Source organism: Coenobita brevimanus, chromosome 93 (assembly GCF_032717465.1).
Source record: "Coenobita brevimanus isolate Jiangsu-jjx chromosome 93, ASM3271746v2, whole genome shotgun sequence".
NCBI lineage: Eukaryota > Metazoa > Arthropoda > Malacostraca > Decapoda > Coenobitidae > Coenobita > Coenobita brevimanus.
This window is the reverse complement of record NC_137046.1, coordinates 31248600-31266859: the sequence shown is the minus strand read 5'-3', so window position 1 is coordinate 31266859 and position 18260 is coordinate 31248600. Positions and strand designations below refer to the sequence as shown.

The window sequence follows — 18260 nt, the reverse complement described above, 5'->3', positions numbered from 1 at the left end:
AACATCCCCCCCTCCCTCACCCAATGCTACACTTCATAAACAGTGCATAACTAAGGCATCACAACAATTCCAAGATGACAGTTTGTGGTTCAACTATTGGACGTCACATGTATTTACCTATTTGTAGTATACAGGAATTGAGCAATGCTCGTGTTGTCCTGTCTCCATATCCACATTTATCAAGTCTACCTTTACACACATGAATGTTTTTCTCATGCACCAGCTCTTTGTCTAAGTCGTTCCAAATATTTAAGTATTTACCTAATATACCTAATTGTGATATACACAGAATGTACTATGCTCGTGGGTTTCCGTCGCTGTTTCTCAATAAGTCGAATTTAGCTTTAAACTCGTTTAAGTTTTTAGACTGGACGATCTCTTTGTCCAGGCTATTCCATAAGTCTATACTTCTGTAAGGAAAGCTATATTTCTTGATATCCTTCAAGCAGCTTGACTTTTTCAATTTCATTCCGTGTCCTCTTGTTGCTCTCTTATCCCATACAAACAGATCTTCTTTGTCAATTTTATCTACTCCCACCATGGTCCTGAACACCGCAATCATGTCTCCCTTCTTTCTCCTTTTCTCTAACGAAGGCAAATCCAGTTTTTCCAGCCTCTCTCTGTATGACAGGTCTGTCAGGCTGGGGACCATCTTGGTTGCTGTTCTTTGTATTCTCTCAATCTTGTTTATATCTTTCTTTTTGTGTGGGGACCACACTACCGCTGCATATTCTAACCTGGGGCGGATCATGGCCACTATCAATTTTTTCATCATTTCCTCATCCATATAATGAAATGCTACTCTTATGTTAGTCAAGAGTTTAATAGTCTCTCCAACTATCTTGTTAATGTGCTTTTCTGGTGACAAACTATCTTGGACCTGCACTCCCAAATCTTTCTCTTCTCTCCTTTTTGTGATTAATTCATTACCCAAAAAATAATTCAGTGATGGTCTCCTGGTACTTTTACCCATTTCCAATATTTTACATTTCTTTACATTAAATTTCATTTCCCACGTCCGGCTCCAATTGTGCATCCTATCCAAATCCTCCTGCAGTATTTTACAATCCTCCTCAACCTCTATCTTCCTCAAGATCTTTACATCATCAGCAAACAGACTTGCATAACTGTTCACTCCATCTACCATATCATTTACGTAAATCAGGAACATTACTGGCGCCAACACTGAGCCTTTGAGGGACTCCACTTGTTACTTCTCTCCATCCAGACATCTTTTCCTTTATTACTGTCCTCATTTGTCTGTCTCTCAAAAAGTCTCTCATCCATTCCAGAAGTTTCCCCTTTAGTCCTCCTATATATTCTAGTTTCCACATTAGTCTCTTATGAGGTACCTTGTCAAAGGCCTTCTCTAAGTACACACAATCCACCCAACCATCTCTTTCCTGTACCACATCAATCGCTCTTGAGTAAAAGCTCAACAGGTTAGAAACACACGACCTTCCACTTCTGAATCCAAACTGACATTCAGCCAAAATATTCATCTCTTCCAGATATTTTATCCATCTGTCTTTCAGGATTCTCTCACACAATTTTGCGACCATGCTGGTTAGACACACTGGTCTATAATTCAGGGGTTCTTCCCTGTTTCCTCCCTTGTAAATTGGTACCACATTTGCCCTCTTCCATTCTTTTGGTACTTTCCCCTCTTCCAGTGAGCATACAATTAAGCTGTGAATTTTATCTGCCAGTTGTTCTCTGCATTCCTTCAGTACCCAATTAGAAATTCCATCAGGTCCTGGGGCTTTCCTTACATCTTGAGTTTCCAGTAATTTATACACTTCATGTACCTCCACTTTTATATCTTTCATCACCGGAACATTTCTAATCACTCCCTCCCCTTCCATAAGCTCCTTTTCTTTAGTGAAAACTGATTGGAAACGTTTGTTCATTATTTCTGCTTGCATTGCCGCATCCTTAAAGACCTCTCCTTCTACTTCCAGTTTGGTGATTCCTTCCTTTTGTTTCAGTTTGCCATTAACAAATCTATAAAACAGTTTGGGTTCATCCTTGCATTTGTCAATTATACCTTTTTCAAATTCCTTTCTTCTTCTCTACGTATTCTTGTGTATTCATTTCTTGTTCTTTTATATTCTTCCTTTGTTCTTTCGTTACCTCTCTTTCTCCAATTGTTTCACGCCTTATCTCTCTCTTTTTTTGCTATCATACACCTTCTATTAAACCACTCCTTTTTCCTGTTTTCTTTCCCTCTTACTCTTGGTACAAATTTTTCCACACCCAAATTACAGAGGTCTAGAAAGATATCCCACTTCCTCTGTATCTCTCTTGTTTCTCTGAATTTTCTCCAATCTGCATTTTCAAAAAAGTTTCTCAATCCTGTAAAATTTGCTTTCTCAAAGTTGTATCTTCCCTGTCTATGAAGCTCGTCTCTTGGCTCGACGTTTCCTATTAACATCTGGAACTCAATGACCACGTGATCACTTTTTCCCAAAGGACAGAGATATTCCAATGATTCTATTACATCAGGTTCTTTGGTGAACAGTAAATCTAACCTTGCTGGTGTGTCCTCACCTCGAAACCGTGTCTCTTCTTTGACCCATTGCATCATCACATTATTCATTATTATATTTAATAACATAGTGCCCCACGAATCCTCGCCGCCTCCCGAGTACCATTCCTCGCAGTTCACCTCTTTACAATTAAAGTCGCCCACCAAAATTATATTATTGCTTTTCTCAATTATTTTTTGCAAGTAGTTAGCCATATCTAACAACATCTCATGGTATTCGTCATCCTTCCATGCTCTCGTCTTTGGGGGAACATACACTACCGCCATATCTCTCTTAACATTCTCTCCAGTTTCTAATTTCATATATATCACTTCAGCCCTGCCTTCTCCCATTTCCACAGTATCTACATTTATGTTGTTCTTCACTGCTATCATCACTCCTCCTCCCTTTTTTTCTTTTCTGTCTTTTCTCCACAGTTTGTATTTACCATCTCCCAAATGAACATCAATATCTTCTCTTAATTTGGTCTCTACAAAGCACATGACATCAGGTTCATGTTCTCTCAAGAAATCATTAATTTCGATCCTTGTCGATATGAAACCATCCACATTAGTATATATCACCTTCAAATTATTTTTGACATTATTAATACCCTCTTCTTTCCTACTCTCTGTCCGTACCACTTCCTCAACTTCTGATCTTTCACCACCATCCCCCTTAGTTTCCTTCACTTCTATTTCCTTAAATACCATTTCCTTACTTTCATATCCAATACTCATTTTTTTCCTTTGAATATTATGTGATTTGTATATGCAGTACTGTATGATGATTGTATATATAGTTTATCCAGTGTTGTTTTGGCTGCAGATGGTGGCAAATCGATACAAGAGAACACTGGCAGAAGTGACACAGGCCCCACCATCCCCAGTTGACTTCATACTGGATGAGGAAAGTGACAGTGAGGACATCCCATTTGGTCAGTAACCATTACAAATAACACACAGTTTGTTTGACTTACTCACTTGCTAGTACAGGCAGACCCCAGTTTAATGATGGGAAGTGTTAAGTAAAAACCCATCACTAGGTGGGGTATCACGCATCGGGGCTGATTTAACATGTAAAGTTTGGGTTTAGGCCAGGCAAAGGGACCACTGATTCCATATTCATTGTTCGACAGCTTCAGGAAAAATATATAGGAAAGAAAAGGAAACTGTAATTTGTTTTTGGTTGATTTGGAGAAGGCCTTTGACGGAGTCCCGATAGAGATGGTGAGGTGGACAATGAGAAAGCTTGGGATCAAGGAGTGGCTGGTTAGGGTTATGACCACGTATATGGGTGCTCGCACCCAGGTAAGGGTGAACAGAGCTTTGAGTGATGAGTTTTCCCTGCATGTTGGTGTGCATCAGAGGTCAGTCTTGAGCCCCTTGTTGTGTATCATGGTACCTGAAACCCTCTCACATTGGTTCAGAAATGGACTCCCGTGGGAGATGTTATATGCTGATGATTTGTTGGTTGCAGAGAATGAAAGAGAGGTGAAGGAAAGATTTAGGAAGTGGGGAGATGGTATTGGACACAAGGGCTTAAGAGTAAATGCAGATAAAACAAAGTGATGGTATCTAGGGCTGGTGGCAGTACTGTCAAAGAAGAGGGAGAGTGGCCATATGCAATTTGTCACAAGGGTGTGGGAAGAAGTTCCATCTTGTGCAGTGTTCGTGATAAGTAGGTGCATAAAAGATGTAGTGATATTAGAGGTAGACTGTGATATAATGCTGATTTCATGTGCGCGGTGTGTAATGGAGAGCTTGTGGATATTGCCAGGCATGAAAGGATTGAACTTGCTGGTGAGTCTCGTGAGTGTGTGGAAGGGTTTTGTTATTTGGGAGACATGTTATGTGCTGGAGGTGGGGCAGGAGTGAGGAGTGGTTGGAAGAAGTTTAGGGAGCTGTTGCCTCTGCTGACAGTAAGACGGCTCTCCCTCCATGCTAAGGGATCGTTGTATGCAGCAAGTGTTAGGAGTGTAATGCTGTATGGTAGTGAGACCTGGGCAGTAAAGAAAGAGGATATTCACAGACTCAAACATACAGCAATGGCAGTGATTAGGAGAATGTGCAGTGCGTCCTTGAGTGCAAAGCCTAGGGATGCTAGGTTTACAATGGAAGAGTTGAGAGGTAGGATGGGACTGGAGAGTATTGGTGTTGTGATGAGGAGAGGTAGGTTGAGATGGTTTGGGCATATGGAGAGAATGGAGGACAATAATTGGGTGCAGAAAGTGAGATGTGTTAATGTTGGAGGTAGGGTAGTGAGAGGTAGACTGAGAAAGACCTGGGATGAGGTCATTGAGTGTGTCCACAGGGTTAAGGGCCTAAATAGGGAAGCTGCCAGAGATTGAGCAGCATGGAGAGCTGCCATTTGGTGACCAAGGCCAACACATGAAAGCATGTTGGAGCCTTCAGAAATGAAAACGAGTATAGGTATGCGTTTTTGATCCTTGGGATTCCCACCCCCCCGATGAAGTCCTAAACCCACCCAAATGAGTTCCAAAACAAGTTTATATGCAATCTAAATGGCCTAACAGCTGTAAAGAAGCCAACTTAAGCCTAAAACCAGTGTCCTTCTTGCTTCTATCCGGCCAAGGTCACTGGAGAATGAGATCACCAGCTCATATTCTGACTCGGTAGAGAAGAAGGAGAAGCAGCATTGTATACAATCCCACCATCAGACGATCCCAGGACAGCTAAACAAACATCTGTTATGCATAATAATGTATGAACGTAGGAGAATCGTCCAAGGTGCGAATTTTTGTAACGAGGAATCAGCGGTTTTGACAGGGAATGTGATGTTATTGAGGGATAACCTTTTCAACGGCCCCTTTTTAAGTCGTTTTAGTTACTGCCCTGGTTGCTGCACTCCTTTATTTTCTTCTTTCTTATTTTCCAACATTTGATTAGAAAATCTTTTGTATTTTCAAAGTGTTTTCTAAACAGCCTGAATGTAAACACATGATTTATCGATGTCACAGTTTTTATCAGTGCAGGAAATATGTATTCTTTAAGGCTTTCATATCTGCTAATCTTCATTTTCATTCATTCATTCATCCTCTAATCTTGTGCTACCCCATGAGGAGCGTAGGAGCCCGGGGCTAGGCAAGTTGGTCCTGACTTTTAAGATGAGAGCAACCAGCCTCACTCATCTGAGTGGAGTTACGTGAGCAATAAACCCCAACCATCCCTTGGATATAAACCTGCACAGGCTCAATCCAATTGGAGCCCCATAATTACCCACCAAACTACCAGGTGCAATAATATGGTTATGTGGTTACCACCCATCATAGTAAATGGTTTCCTGGTTTACAAGAAACCATTTGGCTTGTCACTCACGATAGAGACACCCGTAGACGGAAGGAAGAGGAAAGAATGAAGGAAGGAGCGACAGAAGAGGAAGGAAGGAAGAGAGGAAAGGGCAGTCACCCCAAGAGCAGCAGCACTACATTGAGTGAGTGGGTGGTGAGTGCCTGGGCCTACCACCAACCAACATTATAAGCTCCTTAATTACTCTGGGTCCTATAGCTCACTCAAATGAATAGAATGCATCTCTAGAGTTCTCCCAGTCATGAGAAAGTAAATCTGGGGATTGGAGGACTGTGTGGTACTTATTTAGAATTATTATTTATTCCCTGATAAGTTAGATGTTCAGTGGTAAAAAAAAATATTCTTTGTTGTGTCACCTAGTTGGTCACACTGTTTTGTACCTTGTCTGATGGGCAAGAATTCCTACCCCAAATGACAGTGTTCACCCCACGTATGACTAAAACACATTAATCTGAGTCTAAAAATAGTTTATAAATCAACCTAAACACAAAATTTAAGTCGGGAATATCATCAAAATCGATTAAAAAAAAAAAAAAATGGTGTACTGGGATCTGACCATCATTAGGTGGCGTACGGTGGTATTTCTACCCCCATTGTTAAGCTGGGGTATCACTTATCGGGGTATTACATATCGGGGTTTGCCCGTATTGTTGCTCATCACTGATCATTTTTAAAGGCATTGTACTATACATGTTTGCATGTTTTATTCATGTTTACTTGATGATGGTTTTCAGTATTGCAGAATCTCAGGCTGTGTCTTTGTTAAAACTCCTGAAACATGAGATCATTTTGTGGGTTCTAATCCCAGGTCTTCTTAGGCTTATTTCATGGTGCTCTATCTTCCATCTTCACACTTTTGAATCTTATCACTCGCCCAGTTTTCATCTGCCATCCTCTCAGCATGTCCAAACTACCTCGATCTTGGCACATTGTGTCACCAACACATTCAGTTCCAGCCAGTCTCTTTGTTTCATCATTCCAGGATATACTTCTTTAACTTGTACTGATTAAGGCTGAAGCCTGTCTGACTTATCTGCAAATCCAACTTACCTGTAACTACCCATCCCTAGGGGAAATTCGAGCCATTTTGGTATCTACTGTATATATGTTACTTTTATCACATTATCATTATTGTTTTAATTATATTCTTATTAGTGGTAGGTGCGGGTGCTCACCATCCACTCACTCGATGTAGTGCTCCTCTCGGGTGTCTACCCTTTCCTCTCCTCCATCCTTCTTTCCTTCCATCCTCTTCCATCTTTCTTTCCTTCATTCTTTCCTTGTTCTTCTGCCTACGGGTGACTTTACACTCCCTCTTCTGTCTTTCTTTCCTTGTTCTTCTGCCTACGGGTGACTTTACACTCCCTCTTCTGTCTTTCTTTCCTTCATTCTTTCCTCTTCTGCCTGTGGGTGACTCTACACTGAGTAACAAGCCAAATGGTTTTCTGTACACCAGGAAACCATTTACTACGCTGTTTTTTTTTTTTTTTTTTTTTTTTTTTTTTTTTTTAAATGCGAGGAAGAAGGAACCAAAGGCCATGAGCCCGCAGTAACAGTTCCCTCCAAGAGAAAAACAAAATACAATAGAGAGCCAGATTCAAGATCCGATCATTTTGAGATGCCTGGACACACTGCGTTTGAAAGACTGGAGATCATAGGCAGGAGGAAATACAGACAGAGGGAGACAGTTCCAGAGCTGACCTGTTGCATGAATGAAAGACTGGGAGTAACGGTTAACTCTTGCATTAGAGAGTTGGACAGAAAAGGGATGAGAGTTTGCTGCCAGACGGGTGCTACGCGCCCGTCGTAGAGGTGGAGGAATGCAAGCAGACAGTTCAGAGGAGCAGTGACCATTAAAGTAGCGATAGAAAAGAGATAAAGATGCAACAGTGCGGCGAAGAGACAGAGGTTGAAGGGAGTCAGTAAGAGGAGGAGAGTTAATGAGACGAAAAGCCTTTGACTCCACCCTATTGAGAAGAGCTCTATGTGGGGAGCCTCCCCACACATGAGAGTTGTACTCCACACAGGGGCGGATAAAACCCCTGTATAGAGTCAACAATTGTGCAGGGGTGAAGAAAGAGCGGAGTCGGCTTAGCACACCCAATCTCTTGGAAGCAGATTTTACAAGAGATGTAATATGATCTTTCCAAGATAAGTCACGAGTAAATGAAACCCCAAGCATGTTCAAGGATGATGCAGGATTAATCTGAATATTATTAAACATTAGTGGGTATACCTGTGGAAGATTTTGTCGGGTTGATAGGTGTAAGAACTGAGTCTTAGAAGCATTAAAGACAACCATATTATTTTTACCCCAGTCAGAGATATGAGCCAAGTCAGACATTAGGTGTGCCATAGCCTCATCCCTTGTTTCTTGAAGTAACTGTTGAGATGGGCGTTGCGGGAACCGAATGGAAAGGTGAAGGGTGGAGTCATCAGCGTATGAGTGGATAGGGTTAGATGTACAGCTTAGAAGATCATTGATGAATAAAAGGAAGAGAGTTGGTGATAGGACAGAGCCCTGAGGAACACCACTGTTGATAGATCTAGGAGAAGAACGATGGCCGTCTACGACAGCAGCTATAGAACGACCAGAAAGGAAGCTAGCGATGAAGGTACAGATAGAAGGATAGAAACCGTAGGAGGGCAGTTTGGAAATTAAAGATTTATGCCAGACTCGATCAGAAGCCTTTGAGATGTCAAGTGCAATGGCAAAGCTTTCGCCAAAGTCCCGAAAGGAGGATGACCAGGAGTCTGAAAGGTAGGTGAGAAGATCGCCAGTGGAGCGTCCCTGACGGAACCCATACTGACGATTGGAAAGAAGGTTGTGATAGGAAAGATGTCTTAAAATTTTTTTATTAAGAATTGACTCGAAAACTTTTGAAATACAGGACGTTAAAGCAATTGGACGATAGTTGGAGGGTTGGGAGTGGTCACCCTTCTTTGGGACTGGCTGAATGAGAGCAAACTTCCAGCAAGAAGGAAAGGTACAAGTTGACAGACAAAGGCGAAATAGTTTGCCTAGGCAGGGTGTAAGCACAGAAGCACAGTTTTTGAGAACAACAGGAGGGACCCCATCAGGCCCATATGCCTTGTTAGTACTGAGGCCAGTAATGGCAGAAAATACATCAACTGAAGAAATTTTAATGTCAGCCATGAGGATGTCAGAGGGGGGAAGTGATGGAGGAACAGCACCGGAATCGTCTAAGGTGGAATTGGAGGAGAAAGTCTGTGCGAAGAGATCTGCTTTATCAGTAGAAGAAATAGCTACAGAACCATCAGAGTAGAAAAGAGGAGGGAAGGATGATGAGGTAAAGTTGTTAGAAAGATTTTTGGCAAGGTGCCAGAAGGAGCGGGAAAAATTCGAGTTGGAGAGTTGAGAGCATTTAGTATGGATGAAATTATTTTTAGTAGAGCGAAGAACAGACTTAGCACGATTCCGGGCAGAAACGTAAAGATTATGTGATTCAGGGGTGAGTTGGCTCTGGTACCTTTTGTAGGCCTTCTCCTTGTTGCGGACAGCATTAGAACAAGCTTGATTAAACCAAGGCTTTCTTGCGTTAGTCAAAGGATATGAGAAAGGAATGTATGCTTCCATGCCCGAGAGAATAACCTCCGTAATGCGCAAGGCACACTCAGATGGCTCACGGCCATGGAAGCAATAATCATTCCAGGGAAAATCAAAGAAGTACTGCCTGAGGGCCTCCCAGTCCGCAGCTCCAAAATGCCAGAGATGACGTTTCCCTGGAGGGTCCGCAGGCCGTACTGGAGCGATAGGACAGGTTAAGGTAATAAGGTTGTGATCGGAGGAGCCCAACGGAGAGAAAAGATTAACAGAGTAAGCAGAAGGATTAGTTGTGAGGAAGAGGTCAAGTATGTTGGAGCTCTCTCCAAGGCGGTCAGGGATACGGGTAGGGTGCTGTACAAGCTGCTCTAGGTCATTAAGGATAGAAAAGATGTAGGCTTGTTCACCAGGTGGATCCGTGAAAGGAGAGGAGAGCCAAAGGTGGTGGTGAACATTGAAATCTCCAAGAATGGAGATTTCAGAGAAAGGAGAAATGGACAGAATGTGTTCCATCGTAGAAGTAAGATAGTCAAAGAATTTTTGATAGTCAGTAGAATTAGGGGATAAGTAAACAGCACAGATATATTTAGTCAGAGAATGACAGGAAAGCCGAAGCCAGAGAGTGGAGAATTCAGAAGAATCAAGTTCAGGAACACGAGAGCAAGATAAGTCGTTGCGTATGTATACACAACAGCCACCTTTGGCTTTGAAATGAGTATAGAGAAAGTAGGAGGATACAGAAAAGGGTTTGCTGTCAGTTGCCTCAGACAGCTGAGTCTCCGTTAGAAAAAGAAGGTGAGGTTTAGAGGAGGAGAGGTGGTGCTCAACAGAGCGAAAGTTAGATGAAAGGCCGCGAATGTTGCAGAAATGAAGAAGAAGAGAGTCAGACAGTGGTTCCAGGCACCTCGAGTAGTCACCGGGAGAGGGGCAGATGGCGGGGGCATTTATGGTCCCCCCCCCTGGGGACTCCGAGGCTGGGTGAATTGACGCCATTTTGGAAAATTTTGAATAGGAAGTGTAGTGTGTACTGTGCATGTAGTTGGGTGAAGATCGATAGAGAAATTTGTACTGGAGAGCATGCTGGCCTACTCTCTGTGTAACTGTGACACTGAAAAAGTTCAGCAAAGGGGGATGGTCAGGAACTAGTCCTGAGGGCTGATGAAACGGGAGCTCCAGCACTCCCTGTCATCAGCTTTCCATCCACCTCGGGAGTACTGCCCTGCTCGACTGGTGCTACAGTCTACTCCACATAAGCAAATTTTGGCGCCTGGTGGTGTACTGGGAAATTATTGCACTCCAATTGGATTGAGCTGGTGAAGGTTGATATCCAAGGGATGGTTGGGGTTGATTGACATGTAATGCCACTCAGGGATGAGTGAGGCTGGTCACTCTCATCTTAAATGTCGGGACCAACTGCCTAGCCCCAGGCTCCTACACTCCTCATGGGACAATGTAGGATTGGATGATGGATGGACCGATTATTCATCATCATCTGGACCTCCTTTCCCACCCAAGGGCAGGGATTATTATTAATATTATTCCATCCGTTCATCCATCATCCAATTCCACGTTGCCCCATGAGGACCATAGGAGCCTGCTGCTATAGTCTGACAAATCTAAACGTAGGGTTTTGGTGGAGTCACCCCCTCCCTGCACTGTTGCCACGTTTCCGAGCTGACCTCTCCATCAGCGATGACCTTGACACTGTTTCCCTCTTGTGATCTCCGTTTTTCTAATACCCCCTATACCCCTGCCACCAACACCCCCTATACCCCTACCCCCAACAACACCCCCATCAACAACACCCGCTATACCTCCACCACCAACACCTCCTATAAATATAGACCCCCACCATCAACACCTGTATAATAATTAGCCGTTGATAATTGCTATACTTTTATTGAGAGCATAAATTCTACCCTATTGCTCAAACTCCCTAATCTTACAATCCCATCTGTCTTAATCCTTCCCACTGCCTTCATTCCTAAATCCCTTAATTGATCTATTTTTAACCTAAGTGTCCTCACACCTTTTAAACCATTTACCTCTCTGTCACTATTCTCCACCATATGTATCAACTTGTATTATATTGTGTTTAGAACTTTCATACTGTATGCTGTACTACTGTATAATGTATAAGAATACCCACTGTTTAGTGGAAATAAAGTTTTATTATTATTATTATTATTATTTCTCTCTCTCTCTCTCGCTAGATTTTGTTATGTGTCATCCATGTTTTTTTACTTCTATTTTTATGTATGGATTATAATTTTGACTTTATTTCCGCACCTTGAGGTAAAAGTCACGGCGCGTTTTTTTTTATAGAGGGTACCCCAATAGGATTATAATTTTGACTTTATTTCCGCACCTTGAGGTAAAAGTCACGGCGCGTTTTTTTTTATAGAGGGTTCCCCAATAGGCCTAACTCCTGTAGGGGGTTGGTGACCTCCCATAGCGTACACACAAACACGTGTCGCGTGAGTGCTGCCACCCCAGAGCTGTTTGATATATTTAATTATGAAAGGATCGCCTCTTCCCACTTTTATCCCTTCAAATTTTCTTGCAATTATACGTGCTAAATTAATTAGCAATGTTAGAAGTGTTGGGGAAGTAAATAATAATTAGAATATTTTTAGAGCAACACTGCCAAATTTTTATGCCATGTTTCTCTATTATCGTACAATGTAGTATGCAGAATAGTTTTATTCTTCCTTGATACATGTCAGCACTTTCATTACAGTTATATTAGTATGAGTTATGTTTATGTATCATTCCTACTACACAAACCACAGGCGTTATACATCGTAGGGTTAGGAAACATGGCAATAGTGTAGGGAGGGGGTGACTCCACCCAAACCCTATGTTTAGATTTGTCAGACTATAGGTAAGTTGGTCCTGACATTAAAGATGAGAGTGACCAGCCATGCTCATCTCTGAGTGGCATTATGTGAGCAATAAACCCCAACCACCCCTTGGATATAAACTTTCACCAGCTCAATCCAATTGGAGTACAGTAATTACCCACTAAACCACCAGGTGGTTATATGGTTACCACCCAGTGTAGTAAATGGTTTCCTGGTGAACAGGAAACCATTTGGCTTGTCACTCAGTGAAGAGTCACCCACAGGCAGAAGGAAGAGGGAAGAATGAAGGAATGAAAGACAGAAGAGGGAGTGTGAAGTCACCCGTAGGCAGAAGGATGTGGAAAGAATGAAGGAAAGACAGAAGAGGATCGAAGGAAAGAAGGAAGGAAGAGAGGAAAGGGTAGACACCCAAGAGCAATACTACTGTACATTGAGTAAGTGGATGGCGAGCGCCCCCAGCTACCACTGTTGTTATTATTATTATTATTATGGCATGTTTTTATTTTCATGTATGTTATTTATGTTTGTTATTAATGTTGTAGGTGGGGGCACTCAGTTTAGGGATGCCTTATGGTCTCTACACTGAATGACAAGCCAAATGATTTCCTGTACCCAGGAAACCATTTACTATGCTGGGTGGAAACCATATAACCTGGGTTTTTGGTCGGATTAAGTGTCCCCCAGACTCCCCTACCTAAAATCACTTAATCATGGCAAACATTTTGGAGATCCTCGGAGGGTGCCAGCCACATGGGCAGATTTGTATGGCCATGTGGAGTGTAAGAGATGTGAATGAGGAGAGCAAGAGGGTGGAAGTGGTGAATGTGTTCATGAGTGCAAGGTATGCCATGATGGCATTGTGTGAAACAAAGATGAAAGGGTATGAAGTGGGCATGAATGGGCGAGGAAGATGCAAGGAAGGAGTTGCATTGTTGATGAATGAGGTGTGGCAGAGTGGAATGAGAGATTACAAATGTGTCAGCTCGAGATGCATGTATGTCAAGTTTAAGCAGGGCCGTAACCAGGACTTGAAAACAGACGAGACGAACACAGCCCTACTAAGGGAGTCCAGGAGCATGCTTCCCCAGAAAAGAAATTCATAACACTTGATAAGAAAGTGCTGAATGCAAACACACACAATAAGCTTTCATGGCTTTTAGTAAACTCCAGAAAGAACTTTTCAGCTTACATCTCATTTAGAGCATCAATAAAATATCTTAAGATGAATACGATACTAGTATAATGCTTTATGCATAAGTAATAATCCCGATAGGAATTTTTTTAAAGGAAGGTACACCAGCTAGAGGTGTATGGTATGTAGGAGGACTGCTGGGCCTTGATAGCAGGCTGTGAAGCCTATGCCCAGAGTCGGACACATATTAAAAAAAAAAAAAAAAAAAAAAAAAAAAAAAAAGCTCTGAGCGGGTGGTGACCACACGCTATTTAGTGATCCAGTGAACACTGGCAACTTTCAGGAATTTGTGGGGGCTCCTGTTGCAGTAAGCTGTTGCAGCGTATACTCTTTAGTCACGTTCTGAGTTGGACTCATCCACTCCTGATGACTCACCCACAAGCACTGCGGGTTGAGGATGACAGAGATCAGTTTAAAGTTATGAATGTGATCAGAACAAGTCCCTGGACTTTGGGGTGGGGGTGGATTGAGCAGGCTGCTAAAGGAGGGTAGGGGGAGGGGAGATGTCAGACGAGGCAGTTGGTTATGGGCATGTCAAGTTTGAGAAGGTGAAAGTGACAGTGATTGTAGCATATACACAGTGTGATGACAGGAGTGAGAGGGAGAAAGACAGGTTTTGAGATGAGCTGAATGAAGCAGTAGGAGAAATGCCTAGGAGCTATAAAGTGATCGTAAGTGATGATATAAATGGATGAGTAGGCACTGGTCATGAGAATGACATAATGGAGTACCAGGAGAATATGATAATGGGAAGCTACTGAAGGATATGTGCCAGTAAAGGAGGTTGTGCGTTTGTAACTCGTATTTCAAACACAAAGATGTACATAAAAATGCATGGTATAGAGGGAATGGGGATTGTGTTGAAAGGAGCCTGATTGATTACGTGCTCGTACAGAGGGTAATGCTGGGAATGGTTGCTGATACGAGGGCCGTGAGAGGACGATTTGGTGGTCTGTCAGATTATATAATTGTGGTATGAAAGATCACGCTGAGAGGAGTGAGGTGGACCAGGAGAGAAGGGAGCAGTCAGGGAGAAAGACTGAAGGTCACAAAGCTGATGATCAAAGAAATTGCAGTTGAATACAGGGCCATAATAGGAGAGGTGTTAGAATCAGTGAATTGGAATGAAATGGATCTGGACAGCCTGTGGATTGCATATAGGGATTACTTAGGAATGTTAAAGTGGTGTGTGGTGTGGCAAGAGTAACAACAAAGAAGAAAGGTATGGCATGGTGGGATGAAGAGGTTAAGAAAGCAATGGAGAAGGAGGAGAAGTGGCTAGTGTTGATACGGGACAGGGGTTCATTTAAAATAAGAAAGGAATATATTGAGATCATGGAAGCATGTAAAGAGACTAGTGAAGAGGAAAAAGGAGCAGTTGATGATCTAGGAAGAAAAATGAATGCAAAATACTTTGAAAATAAGAAGTTATTCTAGAAAGTGGTGCAGAAATGTAGACATGACAGCAGAAAGAAATGTGAAAGTGTGAAGGATGTAAGTGGTAGATTATTAACCCATGGGGATGAAGTAATGGCCAAATGGAAAGAATATTTTGAAAGCCTGATAAATGGGAATAGAGAGAGCAGAGCCACTGTAAAGATGGTTGGTTTTGGGGGTGTGCAGATAAAGTATGCAGTGCCAGGAAACGTGACACTCGCAGAGATGAATGGGAATAGAGAGAGGAGAGCTGGTGTAAACATGATTGGTTTTGGGGTGTGCAGAGAAGGAATGCAGTGCCAGGAAACGTGACACTCGCACAGGTGAAGAATGCTGTGGAGTGGCTGAAAAATGGGAAAGCAGCTGGGGTTGATGAGGTGTATGCAGAGATGATTAAGTGTAGTAGAGAGAGGAGAATGAAGTGCTTGTTGGAGAAATGTAAGAAGGCGTGGATGAATGAAACTGTGCCAGCAGAGTGGAAAAGGCTGTGATTGTACCCCAGTACAAAAATAAAGGTGAGTGAAGTGAGTGCAAGAATTATCATGGCATAAGTTTATTGAATGGTGTAGGGAAGGTACATGGAAGAATTATTATAAAGAAAGTAAGAGAGATATCAGAAGTCATAGTGAGTGGTGAACAGGGTGGATTTAGGAGTAGCAGAGGATGTGTGGATCAGATATTTGCAATGAGAAGATAGTGGGGTGCTCACCATCCACTCACTCAGTGTAGTGCTGCTGTCAGGTGTCTGCCCTTTCCTCTCCTCTCTCCATTCCTTCCATCCTCTTCCATCTTCCTTTACTTCATTCTTTTCTTGTCCTTCTGCCTACAGGTAACTTTACACTTCCTTTTGTGTCTTTTCTTCATTCTTTCCTCTTCCTTCTGCCTGTGGGTGACTCTACACTGAGTGGCAAGCCAAATGGTTTCCTGTACACCAAGAAACCATTTACTATGGTGGGTGGTAACCATATAACCAAATTTTGGCACCTGGTGGTTTAGTGAGTAATTATTGCGCTCCAGTCGGATTGAGCTGGTGAAGATTTATATCCAAGGGGTGGTTGGGGTTGATTGCTCATGTAATGCCACTCAGGGATGAGTGAGGCTGGTCACTCTCATCTTAAATGTCGGGACCAACTGCTTAGCCCCGGGCTCCAACGCTCCTCATGGGGCAATGTAGGATTGAATGATGGATGGAGAAGATAGTGGAGAAAGCTTGTCAGAAGAACTTTAAGGTGTTTATGGCATTTATGGTTTTGGAAGATGCATACAATAAGGTAGACAGAGAAGGATTGTGGAAGGTTTTGCTCATGTACGATGTAGATGGGAAGCTTCTGGGTGCTGTCAAGAGTTTTTACGATGGTAGTGAGGCATGTGTAAGGGTAAATGGGCATCTAAGTGAATGGTTCATGATCAGTGTGGACGTGTGACGAGGTTGTGTGATGTCCCCATGGTTGTTCAGTATATATACTGTATAAGGATGGGGTGATGAGAGAAGTAAAAACATGAGTAATGGAGAGAGGAATGGTGCTGGTAATGAATGTTGCTGGATATCTCAAATTTGTTGTATGCTGATGATACAGTGCTACTTGCAAATACTGGACATGAGGTTGGTAGACTTGTGCAGAGTTTGCTGATGTCTGTGAGCGTCATGTCTTGAGAGTAAATGTGGAAAAGAGTTAAGTGATGGTAATCGAGAGAAGGTGACTCTCGGTGTAATGTTACAGTGAATGGAGAGAGACCAGAATTGGTGAGAGAGTTCAAATGCCTGGGTACAGTGATAGAAAGGAGAGGAAAAGTGCAAAAGAAGTGGAAAGTAGAGTGACACAAGGAAGGAGAGTAGTGGGTACTATGAAGGCCTTGATCATAAACAGAGACTTGAGTGTTGCAGCTGTGTGAGGCTTACATGAAGGAGTGTTAGTGCCAACTTAAACATATGGATGTGAGACTATGGTGTGGCATCAAAATGAAAAGTCAGTAGTGAGAGCAGTGGAGATGCAACTGCTGAGGAATGAATCTTGAGTACAGAGTGGATAGGAAGCAAAATAATGTGATTCGTGAAAGATGTGAAGGGAGGAAGTCTGTGGGCACCAGAACTGAAGAGAGTGTACTGAGGTAGTATGGTCATGTGGAGAGACTGGATAACAATAGAGTGGTGAAAAAGGTATATCTGACTAAATTTGAAGGAGGAAGAAGGTGAGGTAGGCCAAGGAGAAGGTGGGGGGATATGGTGGTTGAGTGTGTGAGGAAGAGAGGTATGGAAGTTGGTGGGGCTAAGGAACTGACAAGAGATCAAGTTGGCTGGATGAATGTTGTGAGGAGAAGTGCATGATGGGGGATGTGGCACCCCATTTTAATGTGACAGCGTTTGGATTGACGTTATTGGATGCATTTGCTTGAAGCTGCAGAATGTGGTGAAAGTTTATGGCATATCAGAACCAGGATTCCGGGGGCTTGAATGGTGAGTGGATGGAAGCAAGGCCCAATGGGTTGGGCAAACTTGGGCTGTCTGGATGCTGCTACTCCTCACCCTGCCTTAGAGTGGGAAAGGAGATCTGGATATGTGTCTGTGTGTGTGTGTATATATATATATATATATATATATATATATATATATGTATATCTGTCTATCTATCTATTGCCAGACGCCTCAATCCCGTTTGGGGTGGCCACAAACAAATCGCCTCCAAGTCGCCCTGTCCCCCGCCATTTCACTGCCCTGCTCCCAACTCACACCCCCCTCTCTCATATACCTCTCCACCCCATCCCTCCATCTCATCCTCGGCCTCCCCCTCCCTCTTCCCCCCTCCACCTCTCTCACATACACTCTCTTCATCAGTCTTTCACCCTCCATCCTCTCAACATGGCCAAACCACCTCAGTGTGTTCCTCATAACGCTTCCTATCACATCCACATCCACACCACAACGCTCCTTTATATCCTCATTCGTCAGCCTGTCTCTCCATGTAACTCCACAGGCTCCTCTTAACCCGCGCCGTCCCGGCGACGTGAATTAACGCGGCAACATTGCAAGGTCCCTAATTTGCACAATTTTCAATTTTCGCGAGTGATTTTTGGCACGTATACACAGGACACCTTCCTCTATTCCTCTACAAGATGCCAAGCAGGAACAATGCCTTACACCACATAACCTCTCCCCCCCCCCTGCATGCCATTGTCTTGGCAATTCACCTGTTACCAGTGACCTGGCCAATAAAGACATTCAGGGCCAGAGTGATTCCCCAATCGATGACAATGTGGAGGACAATGTTTACACAGCATTAGAGGAAGAAAGAGTCAGAAATGATGATCAGGTAATGTGGGAAAAAAAAAGGTCATGAATGGTGATGA

At 42.9% G+C, this 18260-nt stretch overlaps 1 protein-coding gene across 3 annotated transcripts in view; it reads left to right on the top strand.

Moving 5' to 3' along the window:
• The window catches only part of LOC145412614 (uncharacterized), a 154274-nt gene that overhangs the window by 113550 nt on the left and 22464 nt on the right, over positions 1 to 18260 (top strand). For all 3 annotated transcript variants that reach the window (XM_080282530.1, XM_080282528.1, XM_080282527.1), the window contains one exon: positions 3357 to 3465. In XM_080282530.1, the coding sequence (XP_080138656.1) occupies positions 3357 to 3465 (109 nt within the window). The remainder of the gene's footprint in view (positions 1 to 3356; positions 3466 to 18260) is intronic.